Below are 19,922 nucleotides of genomic sequence, written 5' to 3' on the forward strand. Positions count from 1 at the left end.
GTGGAGATAACCAAAAGATGTCATAGACAAAAGGACAAAGAGGTGTTGAAGGTGGTGATATTACCTAAGGAATGTGATAATAGGTGACATTAAGGGTAGAAAGCAGGACAAGCAAGGTAAAGATAGCCCTAGTGGGGGTGGGGAAGGGATCAAAATAGGCTAAAAGGTAGAGATAAAACAATGGATGGAAATACATTTAAAAATAATGGAAATAGGTGGGAAAAGAAAAATCTATATAAATTATTGGAAAAAAGGGGGATCTGAAAGGGGGTGGGGATGGAGGAGAGAGTTCATGATCTAAAATTGTTGACAATTTTAATCAACAATTTTAGATCATGAACTCTCTCCTCCATCCCCACCCCCTTTCCGATCCCCCTTTTTTCCAATAATTTATATAGATTGTGCAATTTGTTTGGGTGATTTAGGCGTCACAGTTGACTAGCTGACTGTATATGGAACCTGTGAGATGTGGGTGTGAGGTTTGCAAAGTATGAGAGGGTACTGTTAAATAAATGAATGTTAGGTACAAGGCCTAATTGATGAAGTCGCATCGGTTCTGATGATACTACCTTCAAAAACAGTTCCTCTGACATGTCCTCCTTCTTCCTTAACCGAGATTTTCCACCCACGGTCGTTGACAGGGCCCTCAACCGTGTCCGGCCCATCTCCCGCGCATCCGCCCTCACGCCTTCTCCTCCCTCCCAGAAACATGATAGGGTCCCCCTTGTCCTCACTTATCACCCCACCAGCCTCCGCATTCAAAGGATCATCCTCCGCCATTTCCGCCAACTCCAGCATGATGCCACCACCAAACACATCTTCCCTTCACCCCCCCGGCGGCATTCCGTAGGGATCGTTCCCTCTGGGACACCCTGGTCCACTCCTCCATCACCCCCTACTCCTCAACCCCCACCTATGGCACCTCCCCATGCCCACGCAGAAGATGCAACACCTGCCCCTTCACTTCCTCTCTCCTCACCTTCCAAGGGCCCAAACACTTCTTTCAAGTGAAGCAGCATTTCACTTGCATTTCCTCTAACTTAGTCTACTGCATTCGTTACTCCCAATGCAGTCTCCTCTACATTGGAGAGACCAAACGCAAACTGGGCAACCGCTTTGCAGAACACCTGCGGTCTGTCTGCAAGAAAGACCCAAACCTCCCTGTCGCTTGCCATTTTAACACTCCACCCTGCTCTCTTGCCCACATGTCTGTCCTTGGCTTGCTGCATTGTTCCAGTGAAGCCCAACGCAAACTGGAGGAACAGCACCTCATCTTCCGACTAGGCACTTTACAGCCTTCCGGGCTGAATATTGAATTCAACAACTTTAGATCTTAAACTCCCTCCCCCATTTCCGTTTCTTCCCCCTCCCTTTTGTTTTTTCCAATAATTTATGTAGATTTTTCTTTTCCCACCTATTTCCATTATTTTTAAATCTAGAACTATAATACCCTGTCAGTCTTTCCACCCCATCCCCACTAGAGCTGTACCTTGTGTGTCCTGCCATCCATTCTTAATTAGCACATTCTCTTAGATAATATCACCACCTTTAACACCTCCCTGTTCCTTTGTCTGTAACATCTTTTGATTATCTGCTCCTATCACTGCTTGCTTGTCCCTACAACCACACCCCCCCACAACTTCTCCCCCCCACCCCCGACCTTAAACCAGCTTATATTTCACCCCTCTCCTGACTTCACTCAGTTCTGCTGAAGGGTCATGAAGACTCAAAACGTCAACTCTTTTCTTCTCCGCCGATGATGCCAGACCTGCTGAGTTTTTCCAGGTAATTCTGTTTTTGTTTCTAATTGATGAAGGTTGTTAACAGGCAAGCGATGGGGGCGGGGGGTGATGACTTTAGTAGTGGCTGAAGCTATTGGTGCAGCTGATGGGATCTGGCAGGAAAGATGCATTCACTGACCCGGATAGCTCGTGAGCTCATTGACCTTCTTGTGACAGTGCATCCATGTCCACGGGGCTTGACTCCTGATATTGACCCTCATGGCTAACTGGTTCCACTGCATTCTAAGTGGATGGCTGGTGGGCCTTTCGGTCCCCTGCGAGTGCAGGATCTCTCTACTTCCAATCCCACCGCCCCTTCACCTTCTCCACAAAAGCCTCGAGTGTAACATGTGCTTGTGTCAACTTCTGTAATAATTTAGACACAGCCAAATTACATTATTGTTATGTAGTCACAACATATTTTGTTTGGGATTGGATCCAAAACTGAGCAGCCAGCCATTCATTGTAAGCAGAATCTAAAGTCATTACTAGAATCACTTTCATGCTGCAAAACATAGATCAGTTTCAGAAGTCTCTTACACTATGAGCTTAAAATAAAGTATAAATTACATTGCTGCACAGCAGTTCTTTAAACTGCTAATATACTTCCAACATTGACAACTCGTTCGAAAGCAGTACATGGTAATTAGAAAAGCTATCCAAATTTCTTCACAGAACCAGATGGTTCCAGAGAAATCAATCCAAATTCAAAAAACAAAACAAAAAAAAATTTCCTGCTGCTTGGTAACTTCCTTCTTCTTGAGCAGTCTCTCAGGATTGAGGGTGCCCCTGAAGCGCTTCCTCTGCCCTCCTGGGGCTCGCTTGCCGTGTCGAAGCTCCGAGTAGAGCGCTTGCTTCTGGAGTCTTGTCAGGCATGCATGCGGACGATGTGGCCTACCCTGCGGAGCTGATCAAACATGGTCAATGCTTCGATGCTGGGGATGTTGGCCTGAGCGACAACACTGATGTTGGTGTGCATATCCTGCCAATGGATTTACAGGATCTTGCAGAAGCAGCGCTGGTGGTACTTCTCCAGAGTTTTGAGGTGCCTGCTGTATATAGTCCATGCCTCTGACCCACAGGACAGCGGGTATCACTACTGCTTTGTAGCCCATGAACTTGGTGCTGGGTTTGAGGTCCTGGTCTTCAAACAATCTTCCTCATGTGGCCGAAGGCTGCACTGGCACACTAAAGGTGGTGGTGAACCTCGTCAATGTCTGCCCTTGTTGACAGAAGGCTTCCAAGGTATGGAGAGCAGTCCACGTTGCCAAAGGCCTTGTCATCGATTTTGATAACGGGAGGGGGTGGGGGTGTGAGGAAGTTTGTAGAGGGCCTGTGTCTTAGAGGTTTAGTGTAAGGCCTATGCTCTCGTACACGAAGGATTATGGTAAAGGTGTTGACAATGGCTTGGAGCTCAGCATGCGAGTGTACGCAGACAGACACAAGCATCATCTGCATACCATAGTTCAATAACAGAGGATGGGATAACCTTGGATCTGGCTGCAGGAAGCGGAGGTTGAACTGGTTCTCGCTTGTTCTGTAGTTTAGCTCCACTCTAGCAAGGTGCTTGCTGAAGGAGATGGAGCAATACAGCAAGATCGAGAAGCGTGTCGGTGCAGTGACAGCCTTCCTTGACCCTGGTCCAAATGTGGATTGGGTTTGTGGTGGATCTGTTGGTCAAGATCACGGCTTGCATGCCATCATGGAGCAGGCGAAGGATGGTGACAAACCTTTGGGAGCAGCTGAAATAGAAGAGGATGCTCCATAATCCTTCGCGGTTGACAGTGTCAAAGGCTTTTGTAAGGTCAAAGGCGGCCATGTACAAGGGCTGGTGCTATTCTCTGCATTTCTGTTGCAGTTGCCACACGGTGAAGATCATGTCCGTTGTGCCCCATAGTGGGCGGAATTCACATTGCGACTCGAAGGAGCCCTTTCTCAAAGATGCCGTAATCATGACCATCTGAGATTTCCTGGCATGCTCTCCTCCTTCCAGATAAGGGAGACGAGGCTATGTACTCGTGCCAACAGTGCTTCACCGGGGATTCCATCTACTCCCAATGCCTTATTGCTCTTCAGCTGTTGAATGGCCTTTTTTACCACATGCTGGGTTGGGGCTGTGCTGAGATGATGATGGGTAGCATGCTGTGGGATGGAGTCGAGGACACTCACGTTGAAGACAGAGTCTCTGTTAAGATGATCTTTGAAGTGCTCCTTCCAGTGGGCGCTCACTGCCTGTCCTTGATGAGCACCTCTCCATTCTTGGCCAGCAGTGGAGTGGGCCTTGAGTGCTTGGACCATAGGTGGTCTTGACTGCATTAAAGAAACCTTGCACGTCATGGTTATCGGCTAACTGTTGGATCCCCTGCACTTTCTCGATCCACTCTGCTCTTTAGGTTACGGGTTTTTTGCTGGAAGGCTGTTCAGCCTTCAGCCATCTGTAGAGATGCTTGTTTGCTCTTGAGTTGGGTTGCAGTTTCAGGTTCAAAAATGCCTTGCGCTTGCACCTTATCAGCTTCTGGATCTTCTGCTCGTTCTCATCAAACCAGCCTTGGTGTTTCCTGGTCGAGTGACCAAGCGTCTCTTTGCAGGTGCTAATTATGGAGGCCTTGAGGGCAGACCAGGCACTGTGGACACTGTGCGGCTCTGGGTCACCAGGAGTCGCCATGTTGGCAGTGAGGTGCTAGCTAAATAGGGCTCTATCATCAGGGTCTTTGCCTCATGATTTTCCTGTGGCATCGTTTCTGTTGCCGGCACTGCTTTGGGACTACATTGATGTTGAAGACAGAGCGAATTAGGCAGTGGTCTGTCCAGCAGTCGTCAGCTCCCATCATGGCGTAAGTGATACACATGTCCTTGTGGTCCCTCACTTGGACAATGATGTAGTCGAGCAGGTGCCAGTGCTTGCAGTGAGGGTGTTGCCAGGAGGCCTTATGCTTGCCTCGCTGATGGAATAAGGCATTGGTTATGACAATGCAGCATTCTAGGCATTTTGTCAGGAGCAAGGTACTGTTGGTGTTGAATTTCCCTAAACCCTCCCTGCCGATTAAATTTCCCCAGAGGTCTGTGTTCTTCCCAACTCTGGCGTTGAACTCACGAAGGTGGATCAGCTTATCAACAGTTGGGACTCGGGCCAGGGATTGCTCTTTGGAGTCATCTGTAGCATCCAGTGTTGGGGCGTACGCAGAGAGGACTGTAGTGTATTGGTTCTTGGCTAGGGCGAGCCAAAGGCTCATTATCCTGCAAGGGATGCCTTTGAGACAGCCAACTAATTAGTTTTTAATGACGAAGCCAACCCTGCGGAGGTAGTGATCTTCTACTGGTTTACCTTTCTGCAAGGTGCAAACGCCATCTTGTTCCTTGAGCTGGCCTCGTGTGGCAATGTCAAAACGTCCAAGCTCCCGGGTAAAGAATGCAGTACGCCGTTCCGGTCTGTTACTGTTGGGGTTGTCCCTGAGGGTCCTTACGTTTCAGATCCCGAACTTCATTTTAAGGGGGTGGAAGATGCTTGTGCGCGAGTTCTTTTAATGTGGGGTGGCCGTTGCACACCAGCTACCACATGGGCTTCATGGAGCAAGGCCTTGGTCCAGTGGCAAGGGGGTCTGAGATGACTGGAGACCAGGCTCCGTTGTGTGGGCCTAGGACATACATACTCCTACTGTCCTCTTTTCTGCTTCTCACAGGACCTCTCTCCCTGGGATTCATAAAGAGTAGTGGCGGATGCGTGATGTCTCTATTGGCCCGTGTTGCGCCACTCCGGGCAGTAACCATCATGTGGTGATTCCTGCCTCCGGCTCCTCACCCGCTCTTCTGGGTAGTGATTGCTGTCTCCAGGCCCTCTTTTTGCCTGCTCTTCTAGATGATGGTTACTGCCTCCAGGTCAGGTACAATAGGCCAAAATACCATGATACTGAAGGCCTGCAGCATTTGCCTTGCCAACCCATTAACCTTTAACCAAACCTTTTCCTACTTAAATAGCTTCCACCTCTTCATTTCAAAAGCAGAATTTGAAAGTCTATAGTTAAAAATTCAAATTTAATAACTAATGCACTATGGGCACCTCAAAATTGGGGTCACACAACGATTAGGAGTTCTACATTACAGAAATAGGGAGAAAATATATGGAAGTTCAGTATTATTTGAAATGGAATCCAAACATTCATTTAACATGTAATTTAAACTAATAGTAATGTTAAGGGGTCTGTTACATTTCCTATAAATGTAACTGTGCTGTCACCAAAGACTTTTTTTTGGACAGTATGACAGTACATAGAAGTTCTGTTGTGCTGCACCAGGTGGTGAAAAAGACTTGCATTCATATGTGGTGCATTTGACTATCTCACATTATCACAAAGTGCTATCCAGCCAATAAACTATTTTTGAAGATAAAAACAAAAAGCTAAAAGCTACTGCGGATGCTGGAAATCCAAAACAAAAACAGAATTACCTGGAAAAACTCAGCAGGTCTGGCAGCATCGGCGGAGAAGAAATCAGTTAACGTTTCGAGCCTTCATGGCCCTTCGGCAGAACCATGAAGGCTCGAAACGTTAACTGATTTCTTCTCCGCCGATGCTGCCAGACCTGCTGAGTTTTTCCAGGTAATTCTGTTTTTGTAACTATTTTTGAAGTGTTGTCACACTAGTATAGGAAACGCGGCAGCCAATTTGCACACAGCAAGCTTCCGCAAACAGTGAGATAATGATCAGATAACCTGTTTGTGATGTCAATTGAGGGATAAATTTGACCAGGACACTGGAGATAATGCCCCAGATCTTCAAAATTACACTGTGGGATCATTTTATGAAATCCTCACCTCAGGGACTGTGGTAGGTCCAAGCATAGATTTATTCATTGCCAGCGGTGAGTGCTATCACTGGGCTGCTGACTGCAAAATCCAGGCCAATATAATCAAGCATTTCCAGATACTTAGGAATCATAGAACCATAAAAGATCACAGCACAGAAACAAGTCACTTGGCTTATCAAGTCAGTGTTGGTTGTTTTATTCATAAGTGACCTTGCATATAACAACTTGCATTTATATAGCACCTGTAATATGGTAACATGTCCCAAGGGACTTTAAAGGAGCCTAATCAGCCAAATATTGACATTGAATCAAAAGAAAGGATCAGGATTGGTAACAAAAAGGTTGGTTAAAAAGGTAGGTTTTAAAAGGAGAGAGGTAGAGATATTTAAGGAGAGAATGCCACATCTTCATACCTGGACAGCTGAAGGCACAATAATGGGTAAAGGAGGTGGGAGCATACAAGAGACTAGAGTTAGGAGGAACGCAGCGTTGTCACTAGAGTTGTAAGGCTGGAGGAGGTTACAAAGATAGGGAGGGATGAGCCCATGGAAGAATGCTAGAGCTTTAAAAATCCAGACATTGATGAACAGGGAACTAATGCAAGTTAGCAAGCATAGTAGTGATAGATGAACTGGGCTTGCTGTGAATTAGGATACAGGCAAAGTTTTATATGATCTTGAATTTCTAAAAGGGTGGAAGGTGAAAGGCCTGCCAGGAAAACAATGGAATACTCAAGGCTGGAGGTAACAGAAATATAGATGAGGGTATCAACAGCATATGGGCTGAGCTCAGGTGGAGATAGGCAGTATTATAGAGATAATAGGTAGTCATTGTGACATACTGACTATGGGGTTGGAAGCAACAATGTGTCTCTTCAACCAATCATACTGAAGAACCCTTACCGAGGCACGTAAAATCTAAACCAGGAAGTACAAGGTAAATATTTAATTCAATGTAAAATAATTTATAGAGAGAGTGGGGGGGGGGGGGCGGGGGGGGTTAAAAATCAAATTTCCAACAGTAATTAAAATCTGAAGAAATTTCTAAAAATTCATTTTCCGTGACAGAGGTTCTTTGGTAGAAATAAAGAATTTGTGGGCCGTTATGTTATCCTGAACTGGCCCTCAAATTCTGCTCAAGAGTAGTTTTAGAAATTGCTTCTATACTAAGATGACCTTGGCTACCAATTCCCTTTGCATGCCAATTTCAGGATCCACCATGTACTGGGAGTTTCCTATTGCGCAAAATTGGAGAAAGAAAGAAACAAACAAAAGAAAGACTTGCATTTATAAAGCACATTTCATGACCAAATGATGACTCAAAGTACTTTACAACAGTGATTACACCTCAAAAGTACTTTATTGGTAGTAATGTAGGAAAGGCAGCAGCCAATTTACACATAGCAAGCTCCCAGAAGCAATGTGATAATAATCAGATAATCTGTTATGATGTTGATCGAATATTGGACATGACAACTCCCCTGCTATTCTTCGAAATAATGTATGGGATATTTCACATTGACCCGAGGGGACAGGTAGGCCTCTGTTTAATGTCTCATCCAAAAGGCAGCACCTCCAACAGGGCAGCACTCCCTTAATACTACACTGAAGCATCAGCCTTGATTTTAGTGCTCAAGTCCTTGAGTGGGACTTGAACTCAACCTCGTGACTCAGAGGCGAGAGTGCTACCAACTGAGCTATGGCTGACATAGCTAAAACGGGGTAGTAAATGCATTTTGATACAGTGGAACTCTTTGCACAATAAACAAGCTTTGGGAACATATGACAATCAAAAAGACTGTCTGAAACTTTAAAATGCCAGATGGTATAGAACCCATTCTCATAAGCCCACAAAACCAAAACCACCCCCCATCCCCAACCAAATTCCAGGGACCAAGCTCATTCTCCAGTATTGTTTCAAATGTGTGCACACACAGCGTACCCGGTACTTCAATGTATTCCTCTGCAAGTATCTTGTGACAAAGTGACTATGAAATACGTAAATGCTTGAAGGAAAATTAATTTTTAAAAATATCACTGTGAAGTGATCTTCTATGGGCTGTGTGAGACTGTTCTAACTATTACACTAACTACAAATATGAAGGAGAAATCAAAAAAAAAGTTCATTTAACACACAGGGAGAGTCGCTAGGCACCAATGTTGCAATGCTGAGACTTCTTAATAATAGCCTGGATTTTGCATTGAGAATAACAGTGAAGTTATTAGCACTCGTTTTTTTGAGTAAATTAGACAACGTCCGCAGATGTGCAGTTAAGTGCAGAAATTCAGAAGCTGCTATCAGAATTACCCTGCTCCTCCACAGGCTGCATTAAAACAGTACTTCAAGGGGCTTGGCATTGAAATCTATGCAAAAGGTGTAAAGTTACTTTACTTACCCACTAAACACACCTGGAAAAATTAGGGCTGGCCCATTCAGGTGCAAGTGATTTTTCATAATGGCATGATAAGTCACAGTTACTTCCAAACAATCTCTCTAAATTTGCAAAATTACATTTGCCATGCCAAAGTGTGGAATCACACTTCTTCAGAATTAAATTAGATTTAGAGATCTAAAAAGAAAATTAGTCTCTGATTCATTGAGGAAATAAGAGCCCATGGTGTTAGAGGCAAGGTACTAGCATGGATAGAAGATTGGCTGTCTAGCAGGAGGCAGAGAGTGGGGATAAGGGGGTCCTTCTCAGGATGGCAGCCAGTGACTAGTGGAGTTCCGCAGGGGTCAGTGTTGGGACCACAACTTTTCACTTTATACATTAATGAGCTAGATGAAGGAACTGAGGGCATCCTGGCTAAGTTTGCAGATGATACAAAGATAGGTGGAGGGACAGGTAGTATTGAGGAGGCAGGGAGGCTGCAGAAGGATTTGGACAGGTTAAAAGAATGGGCAAAGAAGTGGCAGATGGAATACAACGTGGGGAAGTGTGAGGTCATGCACTTTGGTAGGAAGAATAGAGGCATAGACTATTTTCTAAATGGGGAGAGAATTCAGAAATCTGGAGTGCAAAGGGACTTGGGAGTCCTAGTTCAGGATTCTCTTAAGGTTAACTTGCAGGATGAGTCGGTAGTTAGGAAGGCAAATGCAATGTTGGCATTTATTTCGAGAGGACTAGAATATAAAAGCAGGGATGTGCTGCTGAGGCTTTATAAGGCTCTGGTCAGACCACATTTAGAATATTGTGAGCAATTTTGGGCCCCGTATCTCAGGAAGGATGTGCTGGCCCTGGAGAGGGTCCAAAGGAGGTTCACGAGAATTATCCCAGGAATGAATGAAAGGCTTAACATATGAGGAACGTTTGAGGACTCTGGGTCTATACTCGATGGAGTTTAGAAGGATGAGGGGGGATCTGATTGAAACTTACAGAATACTGAAAGGACTGGATAGAGTGGACGTGGGGAAGATGTTTCCATTAGTAGGAGAGACTAGGACCCTGTGTAAAGGGAAGACCTTTTAGAACAGAGATGAGGAGAAACTTCTTTAGCCAGAGAGTGGTGAATCTATGAAATTCATTGCCACACAAGGCTGTGGAGGCCAGGTCACTGAGTGTATTTAAGACCGAGATAGATAGGTTCTTGATTGGTAAGGGGATCAAAGGTTATGGAGAGAAGGCGGGAGAATGGGGTTGAGAAACTTATCAGCCATGATTGAATGGCGGAGCAGACTCGATGGGCCGAATGGCCTAATTTCTGCTCCTATGTCTTATGGTCTTATGAAATATGCCAGTGCTCGCTCTGTTCGTACCACCACAGATCACCTGTGGAAGCCAGTGTGCTCCAAATGATTTTTAGGAACAAGTTTCTGCTCAAAAGCCTGCAAAAAGTCCATGGGCAGCTGTCAGCGTAATGAACGGCAAGTGCTGCTACTTTGCCACTGACCGCAAAATGTGGTCCAGTATGTGCACATTAAAACTTCAGCTCTGATACTATACACTGCCATTGTAGCTTCCAATACTGCAGTTACTGGCTGTGTGAACAAGGATGTCAGGGTTGGAACCATCAGCATTAAAGTGATAGCAACATAAACAATTTCATATTACAGCATTTGCTGTCAATTGTTATTGAACATGCAAGGGTGTAAGTGTTATGATTGTTTTGAGATTGTGACAGAACATGCTTTATTAATTTTACATAATTTGTACACTGTATAAAAATATATCTTACTTCTATAAATATTTTCACACTTACCAATTAATATTTGGCCACATTTCATTGCAGCACTGCCATGGACCAAACTGTGTACAACAAGTCGCTCTTCAGTTTTCATTTGTGTGTCTGTCAATCTGTCCGAGTGCTTTCCTGCCACTGGGTTTTTCCTTGAAGGCTGGTGAATAATCCCCACAAAAGCCTCCAAAAGCTTTTTCCCTTTGTCTAATGATTTGTCACTTATTTTATTTGGATTAACATAAACATACACATTCTTATAAGATAACTGAACTGAAACTCCAACTTTGGGGTTTGTCTGGTGCTTTAATATTGAAGCAGGTCCTGGTAGCTGACTACTTCTCTGTTCAATGTCTTTGTTGGAAACATCTTTGCTGCAAGAATGTGTACACCTTACTTTTTTCTTTTTTAAAACATTAGCAAGCTTTTTAAGTTTGTGTTCATGTTTGCAAATCTCCTTAGGTTTATGGTCAGTAATGACTTCTGCTTCTTTCTCACTAAATCTGACATGATTGATCAAAGGTGCAGAAATCGAATTCGCTTGGATCAGAACATCTTCCTCGCCTTCACTCAACTCCAGGTAGAAGAGCTCACCATTCCTCTGCACATCATCCAGCCACTCTGGTTCAAGATTGCTGCAAAAAAAAGTGACAGAGGTGAATACAGAGGAATATGAGGAGAACACCAAAGTCCTCAGTGGGCAGCTGCAGCCCGATTTGTTGGGATTCTTCAGAGTTCCTGGTCTGGTTCATAATGGGCTGTATAAATCAGGTGTCTGTAGCTGAGAGAGAAAAAAACTACAGAACACCAACCTGAGTTTCAGTTTTCCCTTAGCAACACCATAAACAGCATACGCAATCATTCACAAAAGCGAATTCCGTTGAACAGCTTAACAATCACCCTCAAAAATAGCATTATTCAACAAATACTCAAAGACTCGACTTCCACCACCTTTTCAGGAAGAGTTCCAAAGACTCACGGCCCTCAAAAAAATTTGCCTCATCTCAGTTTTAAATGTGCGACCCCTTATTTTTAAAGAGGCCCCTAGTTCTAGATTCTACCACAAGAGGAAACATCCGCTACACGTCCACCCTATCAAGTCCCCTCAGGATCTTATATGTTTCAGTCAAGTCGCCTCTTACTCTTCTAAACTCCAGCGGATACAAGCCTAGTCTGTCCAACCTTTCCTCATAAGACAACCCACCCATTCCAGATACGAGTCTAGTAAACCTTCTCTGAACAGCTTCCAATTCATTTACATTCTTCCTTAAATAAGGAGACCAATAATGTACACAGTACTCCAAATGTGATCTCACTAGTGCTCTGTGTAACTGAAGCATAGCCTCCCTACTTTTGTTATCATTTATTGCAAGGGAATTGAATACATTTTATTAGCTTGCCTTACTAATTTTTTTTTAGAAAAAAACTTTCCTAACCTTTTCAGATTCCCTTCATCTCCTTTATTGTTTATTCGCTTAGTGTGCGCCTATTTCTTCAATTTATGCTCATCTATTCATTCATCAATGGTGTCTCATTATTGGTTAGTTTGTACATGTTTTTCAAAGCAGAATATATTTCTTCTGAATACATTTTATAAGATTCGTCACTGCTGTTCTATGTTTGTCGATACATTTTCCAGTTTACTTCGGTCCTCAACTGCATAATAACTGTAATAGATTTGGAAAAAAGGACTTCCTGTCATCTCACTTATCTCTCTCTCATTATCTTAAACCTTATTATGTTATATTGGAAGCAGTCTGTGTCTATGGTGGTGAGGGCAAGGAGACTGAAATGGCAGCATATTTTCAGTCAATCTAAGTGCAGCCTGGACAACCATTCTTGTAAACAATTGTTAAAAGCAACTAAAAGTTTCCAGACCAGGACAGGCATTTCTTTTTATATAATCGCTTTGTACTTTGTATTCAATAGAACATGAAAACATTCTATTTCTGCATTAGTACTCAAGTGAAACATTTTACAGATTTCACTGTAAAAAATTCATGGCAAATTATTTACACTTTGTCTAGCTGCAATATCATCTGCAGCACACACAGGCATGCTACCAAGGTATTAACACCTACACACAGAATGTAAATTTATATTTGCAGATCTGTTTTAATCAGTTCAGTTTATGGAACCAAGACTTAGAAACAGGCTTAGTATGTTCTGAAGATCAATGTACTTTACACAGTATTGATGGTAGAATCATAAATTTACGGATTAATTTTTTTAACTGTCTATCTCCATACCCTTTTGAGTCCCTCATCAGTCAAGAATCCACCCAACTCAGTCTTAAAACGTTCAATGACCCTGCCTCCATGACTCTCTGGGAGAAGAGAATTCCACAGACTAACGACCTTAAAAAAACACTCATCACCATCTTAAATGGAAGAACAGCCTTCCATTGATTTGAAGCAGCAGTTTTTAGGATAGCTGAATATTTGCATTACTGTACCTCATATTTTAAAGTCATTAAAACGGAGTCAACCTGTCTAGAAAACCCCATCAGAAACAATTACCTTGAAGGAGTGTGAATAGGTCATCACCTAACCCATTTGCAAAGCATCCAGATAATCACCTGGGTACTCGGCTGGTTGGGGGCCAAACATTAGGCATAAATCAGTTCAGACAATGAACTCTGGTCGAGAAAGGAATACATCCAGCCATAATCCAAATCATGTAAACCATGAACTTGGAATCCACTAGCCCTGACCATGTTTGGTTAACTGGTCAGCTGGAGCGGGAGGATCAAGGGGCAAGCCAACTAACCCTCTTGTATTTAAGAAACTGTTTTTGTCCAGGCCACAGAACAGAAGCAGAAGAGACGTGACCCCTGACCCGAGTGGGACACTCTCCCTCTCTATACACCCTGGAAGTTTGAGCCCTGTCTGTTCGACCATCCAGATACCACAGGCAGCATTTTACGAATTAGCCCAGCTGCTGCTGACTCCGTGAAAACAGAGATAAATTGTCTGTCCACATCTCTTAAACTGCTTGAATGTCAAATCCTGTGGGATCACTGAGCCCAGCCAAGTCCTCAACCTACAAGATCCATAACTGAATAACTTTTATTGGACTTAAAAAAAACTGCCTAATCCATCCTCCCACTCTAACTTATTTGTGTTTGTGTGAACCTTTAAGTGCATGAAAGTTGGAGAGTTTTTATTATTTTCACTTAGACTGACTGTTAAAGGACAACAAATACTATTCAACTTTCTTTCGAAAAACCTATTTTTGTGTGTCTTTTACAGTCACAGCATGTAAACAGTTAGACATTCACTGAATTGGTAAGCATATCCTTTGTTAAAAAACCCGTTGTGGTCAAAACGAGGAGCTGGAAAAGAGGGGAGCCATTCCACTCTCCTCACCTGATTGGAACAATAAATCTATAAGCTTTCTTTTTCACTTATAAAAGCAGGAGAAATGAATAGTCAGAAATTTCCTAAGATTTTAAATATTAGAGGACACAAAACCAGCAAAATGTCAGTTAGATTTGAGTATAGCTAAAAAAAGAGACTTGTCGAAGCTTTTTGCCTTGCACTCATCAGGACACTTCGCACGAATACCAATATAAGGGGAAAACAACAATTTATACTGTATGTGAAGAGAGTACTGATTAATTGGAGAGGCATTGCCATGGAGAATGCACCAGTGATGGTGACTGATGGCTAACTGCCAAGCATTGCTGAAATTTAAACCAGGCAGCTTGGCAATTAACTGTCACCTTCACTGGTGCTTTCTCCATGGCAACGCCTATACCAATCAGCACACCCTTCACATAGTTGTTTTCCCCTTATATTGGTATTCTTGAAGTGTTCCAATGAGTGCAAGACGAAAAGCTTCGACATGTCTTTTTTTCCAAGCAATACTCAGGTTCTGTACTACCAAACAACTAAAGTTAGATTTCATTATTTGAAGAAAATGTGTCAAACAGCCACGAAACAAATTACTCCATGTGACAAGGATGCCAATTAATAGTTGGATCTGGTTCGAGTTCAACACCATCAGTAGCGCAAGAAAAGATCCTCAATTCCTCAGCAAGTCAGCAACAAATGCAACATTTTCAATTCAAAATGATTATTTTCAGAAAGATAATCGTATTTCTTCATCTACTGTGACGTGGCAAAAGTGAAAATGTGCCAAGAAAAGCAGCAATTGCATATTAATAAATTGTTATCCATGGTTAGCATTTATACAATCCATATATCTTTAACATGCAACTAGGGGTTCCAAATAAATAGCGCGTTTTGAAAGGAACACACTGTAAACAATGGGTGGATGATGGCTCAGAGTTGTATCCCTGCGTGATGCAGAGATCAGAAAAAGATCATCCTTGCAAACGTAAGAACATGGAACAGGAGTAGGTAATTTATCACTTTGACCTTGGTCTAGTATCAGAACGGTTGTAGCACCAGAAGGAGGCCATTCAGCTCAGTGTGTCTCTTCCAGCTCTCTGCAACAACAACTCTGATCATCCCATTTGCCTGCCCTATTCATGAAGCCCAGTAATTTTTCTCTAATCAGGTGTTTATTCAATTTCCTTTTGCAAGCCACGATTGAATCTGCCTCAACCTCTTGGGTAGTGCATTCCAGAGCCTAACTACTTGCTATGTCTCTATTGCTTCTTTTGTCAATAGTTTTAAACTGGTGTCCTCTGGTTCTCGGCCCTTCCGCCAATAGGAAGAATTTTGCCCCTCTGCTCAGTCTAGACCCTTCAGGATTTTGAACACCACTGTCAAGTCACCTTTCAATCTTCTCTCAGCAGAAGAGCCCAGCTGCTCCAATCTATCCACTTAACTGTAGTCTCACATCCCTGGAACCATCCTTGTAAACCTTTTCTCTAAAGCAGATCCTTCCTAAAATGCGGTGTCCAGAATAGGACACAATATTCTGGTCGAGGCCAAACCAGTGTTCTATAAAGGTTCATCATAATGTTGTTTTTGTACTCAGTCTCTTTTTCCAAAGCCCAGGGTGCCTTTTTGACCACCTTCTCAACCTGCCTTGCCACCTTCAATGATTTGTGCCTACATACCTCCACATCTGTTTGTGTACCATTATAATTGTACCCGTTATTTTATATTGCCTCCCCTTGTTCTTCCTACCAAATGTATCACATCACAATTCTCTGCATTAAATTTCATCTGCCACCTGTCCGCCCATTCCACCAGCCTATATGTTTGCTTGAAGTTTATCACTATCCTCCCCACACAATTCACAATGCTTCTATGTTTTGTATCATCTGCAAATTTTGAAATTGTGCCCAGTACACCCAAATCTGTATTATTTATATTTATAGTTTTCGATTGGTTGCTTTTTCCACATAGTAACTTGCACCAGGCAGTGGATAAAACTGCTGAATACTTACTGCCTCAAGCTTCCACCACTAATATTGGAGGTTAAAACAAAGCAGCGCCTCTTTGACCCTCAGCATCAAATTCCCACTTGCACCAAATTGCTGACTTCAGCTCACTTAGCATTGTACTCTTTCACAATCATCGTGTGAAAAGTCAGCAAGCCTTGCTGCAACAAACCCTTGACACAGGCCATTTGTGACATGCTATGTAAATAAATACACAATGGTTCTCGGAATTTGACTGAAGGCGAACAGAAGTGTAAAGCTCTTCCCTTTCTTGACATTTTTGATTGTTTCCTAGGAAAGAAAAACTTAAGTATCAGAATTTCAGAACGCTCATGTTGCAGTTATTAGTTTCCAAAACTGACACTAGTGACAGTGCTATGGATAAGCTGAATAGCATTATGATCCTAGGTGTTAAATCACTGAAGCAAGTATGGAATTAGATCAAACAGCCACGAAGATAGCACCATGAAAATCTTTTTTCGGATTCAAGATCTCCAGTTAAGGCTGACCATCCTACAAATGATGGTCATAAATTGTCTGAATTCTGATGCTTCACTAATTAATTGTGTCAGCATGGCTCTGTTAGTGGCACACTTGCCTCAGAGTCCAAAGATTATGGGGTCAAGTTCCACTGCATGACTTAAAGCACAAAAATCTAGGCTGACACATCAATGTGGCACTAAGGGAGTGCTGCAATGTTGAAGGTGCCTTCTTTCAGATAAGACTATTGGGGAGGGTTTAAACTAACTTGGCAGGTATGTGGGAACTAGGAAGAAATGTCAGAGAGGAATACCACAGTGCATAGATTACAGAGAGATAGCTAGCACTAGAGTAGGAAATAAAGTTGTTATTAGGTGGGGTCAGAGTAAGGGAGGAAGTAATAAAGTCTAAATCATGGTTAATGTGCATGTACGTGTCATAGAGTCATAGACAGAGTCATAGAGGTCTACAGCACTGAAAAAGGCCCTTCGGCCCATCAAGTCTGCACCGGTCAAACAAGCACCTAACTATTCTAATCCCATTTTCCAGCACTAGGCCAATGTATGCCATCGCATTGCAAGTGCACATCTAAATACTTCTTAAATGTTATGAGGGTTTCTGCCTCTACCACTTTTTCAGGCAGAGAGTTCCAGATTCTCACCACCCTCTGGGTGAAAAAATTCTTCCTCACATCCTCTCTAAACCTCCTTAAATCTATGCCCCCTGGTTATTGATCCCTCCACAAAAGGGAAAAGTTCCTTCTTGTCTACCCTATCGATGCCCCTCAATTTTACACACCTCAATCTCCTCTGCTCCAGGGAAAATAACCCCAGTCTAACCAATCTCTCCTCATAACTAAAACTCTCCAGCCCAGGAAACATCCTGGTAAATCTCCTCTGCACTCTCTCTAGTGCAATCACATCCTTCCTATAAAGCGGATTCCAGAACTGCACGCAATGCTCTAGCTGTGGCCTAACTAGCGTTTTATACAGTTCCAGCATAACCTCCCTGCTCTTATATTCTATGCCTCGGCTAATAAAGGCAAGTATCCCATATGCCTTCTTAACCACCTTATCGACCTGTCCCGTTACCTTAAGGGACTGGTGGACATGCACACCAAGGTCCCTCTGATCCTTGGTACTTTCCAGGATCCTCCCATTCATGTATTCCTGTGCCTTGTTTGTCCTGCCCAAGAGCATCACCTCACACTTATCTGGATTAAATTCCATTTGACATTGATCAGCCCATCTGACCAGCTCGTCTATATCCTCCTGTAATCTAAGGCTACCCTCCTCACTATTTACCACCCCACCAATTTTCGTGTCATCCACGAACTTACTGATCAACCCTCCTACGTTCAAGTCTAAATCGTTTATATATATATACCACAAACAGCAAGGGGCCCAACACCGATCCCTGTGGAACCCCACTGGACACAGGCATCCAGTCACAAAAACACCCCTCGACCATCACCCTCTGCTTCCTGCCACTTAGCCAATTCTGGATCCAATTTGCCAAATTGCCTTGGATCCCATAGGCTTTTACCTTCGTTATCAGTCTCCCATGTGGGACCTTATCAAAAGCCTTGAAGTCCAAGTAGACTATGTCAAATGCATGGCCCTCATCTATACACCTGGTCACCTCTTCGAAAAATTCAATCAAATTGGTCAGACATGACCTCCCCTTAACAAAATCATGCTGACTGTCCTTGATTAATCCCTGCCTCTCCAAATGTAGATTAATTCTGTCCCTCAGAATTGCTTCCAATAGTTTCCCTGCCACTGAGGTTAGGCTGACTGGCCTGTAGTTCCCTGGTTTATCCCTTCCTCCCTTCTTGAATTAACATTGGCTGTCCTCCAGCACCTCCCCTGTGGCCAGAGAGGGATTGAGAAGTATTGCCAGCGCCCCTGCTATCTCCTCCCTTGCCTCACTCAACAGCCTGGGATACATTTCATCCGGGCCTAGAGATTTATTTACTTTTAAGCCTGCCAGGCCACTTAGAACCACCTCCCTTTCTATGCTATTTTATTTAATTATATCACAGCCCTTCTGCCAGATTTCCATAACCATGTCGCCCCTCTCACTTGTGAACACTGACACAAAGTATTCATTTAGAACCCTACCTACATCTTCTGGCTCCACACACAAATTACCACTATGGTCCTTAATGGGCCCTACTCTTTCCCTAGTTATCCTCTTACTCTTAATGTATTTGTAAAGTAACTTTGGATTTTCCTTTCTTTTATCTGGCAATGTTTTTTCATGCCCCCTTTTTGCTCTCCTAATTTCCTTTTTTAAGTTCCCCCCTACACATTCTATACTCCTCTAGGGCTTCCGTTAGTTTGAGCCCTCTGTATCTGCCATAAGCCTCCCTTTTTCTCTTTATCCAATCCTGTATATCCCTCGACATCCAGCGTCCCTATTTCTTTCTCGAATGAGTCCCACTGCTCTGACGCAGATTTACCTAAAAGTAGCTGTTTCCAGTCTAAATCATATCCGATCTTGTTCCGAAGCCTTCCCCCAATTTAGAACTCTGATTTCTAGCCCATCTTTGCCCTTCTCCATAACAACTTTGAATCTAACGGAGTTATGATCACTATCTGCAAAATGTTCCCCCACTGATACCTCTGACACTTGCCCGGCTTCAATCCCTAAAATTAAGTCCAGGACTGCCACCTCTCTTGTAGGACCTTCTCTGTTCTGGCTTAAAAAGCTCTCCTGGATGCATTTTAAGAATTCCGCTCCCTCTAAACCTATCATACTAGGACTAACCCAGTTAATGTTGGGGAAGTTGAAATCCCCCACTATTACTACCCTATTATTTTTACACTTCTCTGAAATTTGCCTACATATCTGCTCTTCTATTTCTCTCTGACTGTTTGGGGGCCTATCGTACACTCCCAGCAATGTGATTGCTCCTTTTTTGTTTTTCAGTTCTACCCATATGGCTTCATTTGAGGAGCCTTCTAAGATGTCATCTGTGAATGCACAGAGTGTGGTTAATAAGATTAGTGAGCTACAAGCACAAATGTGGAAATTTGATGGGTTGCGGCTACAACAGAGGCCTGGCTCAAAGAAGGGCAGGACTGGGTGTTAAATATTCCTGGCTACAAGGCATTCAGGAAAGATAGGAAAGGAAGGGTGGGGTGGGTGGGGGGGGTGTGTGTGAAGAAAGGAGTGGTGATATTTGATTAAGCAGAGCAATGCAGTGCGGGAGAGAGAGAGGATATCCCAGAGGGGTCAAGGACAGAATCTATATGGCTAGAACTAAGGAACAAAAGGTTCACATTAGTTGGTGGCCTAGAGACTACACTAGGCAGTGGA

General features: G+C 43.3%; 1 protein-coding gene across 6 annotated transcripts in view; it reads right to left on the reverse strand.

Moving 5' to 3' along the window:
• Positions 1-19,922, reverse strand: part of intu (inturned planar cell polarity protein) — a 186,205-nt gene that overhangs the window by 152,657 nt on the left and 13,626 nt on the right. For all 6 annotated transcript variants that reach the window (XR_013576316.1, XM_078539673.1, XM_078539679.1 and 3 more), the window contains exon 2: positions 10,784-11,394. Coding sequence is in view for 5 of the 6 variants with exons in the window: in XM_078539673.1 (XP_078395799.1) it covers positions 10,784-11,394 (611 nt within the window). In the remaining variant the exon portion in view is untranslated. The remainder of the gene's footprint in view (positions 1-10,783; positions 11,395-19,922) is intronic.

The sequence above is a fragment of the Cetorhinus maximus genome, chromosome 1, assembly GCF_964194155.1.
Source record: "Cetorhinus maximus chromosome 1, sCetMax3.hap1.1, whole genome shotgun sequence".
Classification (NCBI taxonomy): domain Eukaryota; kingdom Metazoa; phylum Chordata; class Chondrichthyes; order Lamniformes; family Cetorhinidae; genus Cetorhinus; species Cetorhinus maximus.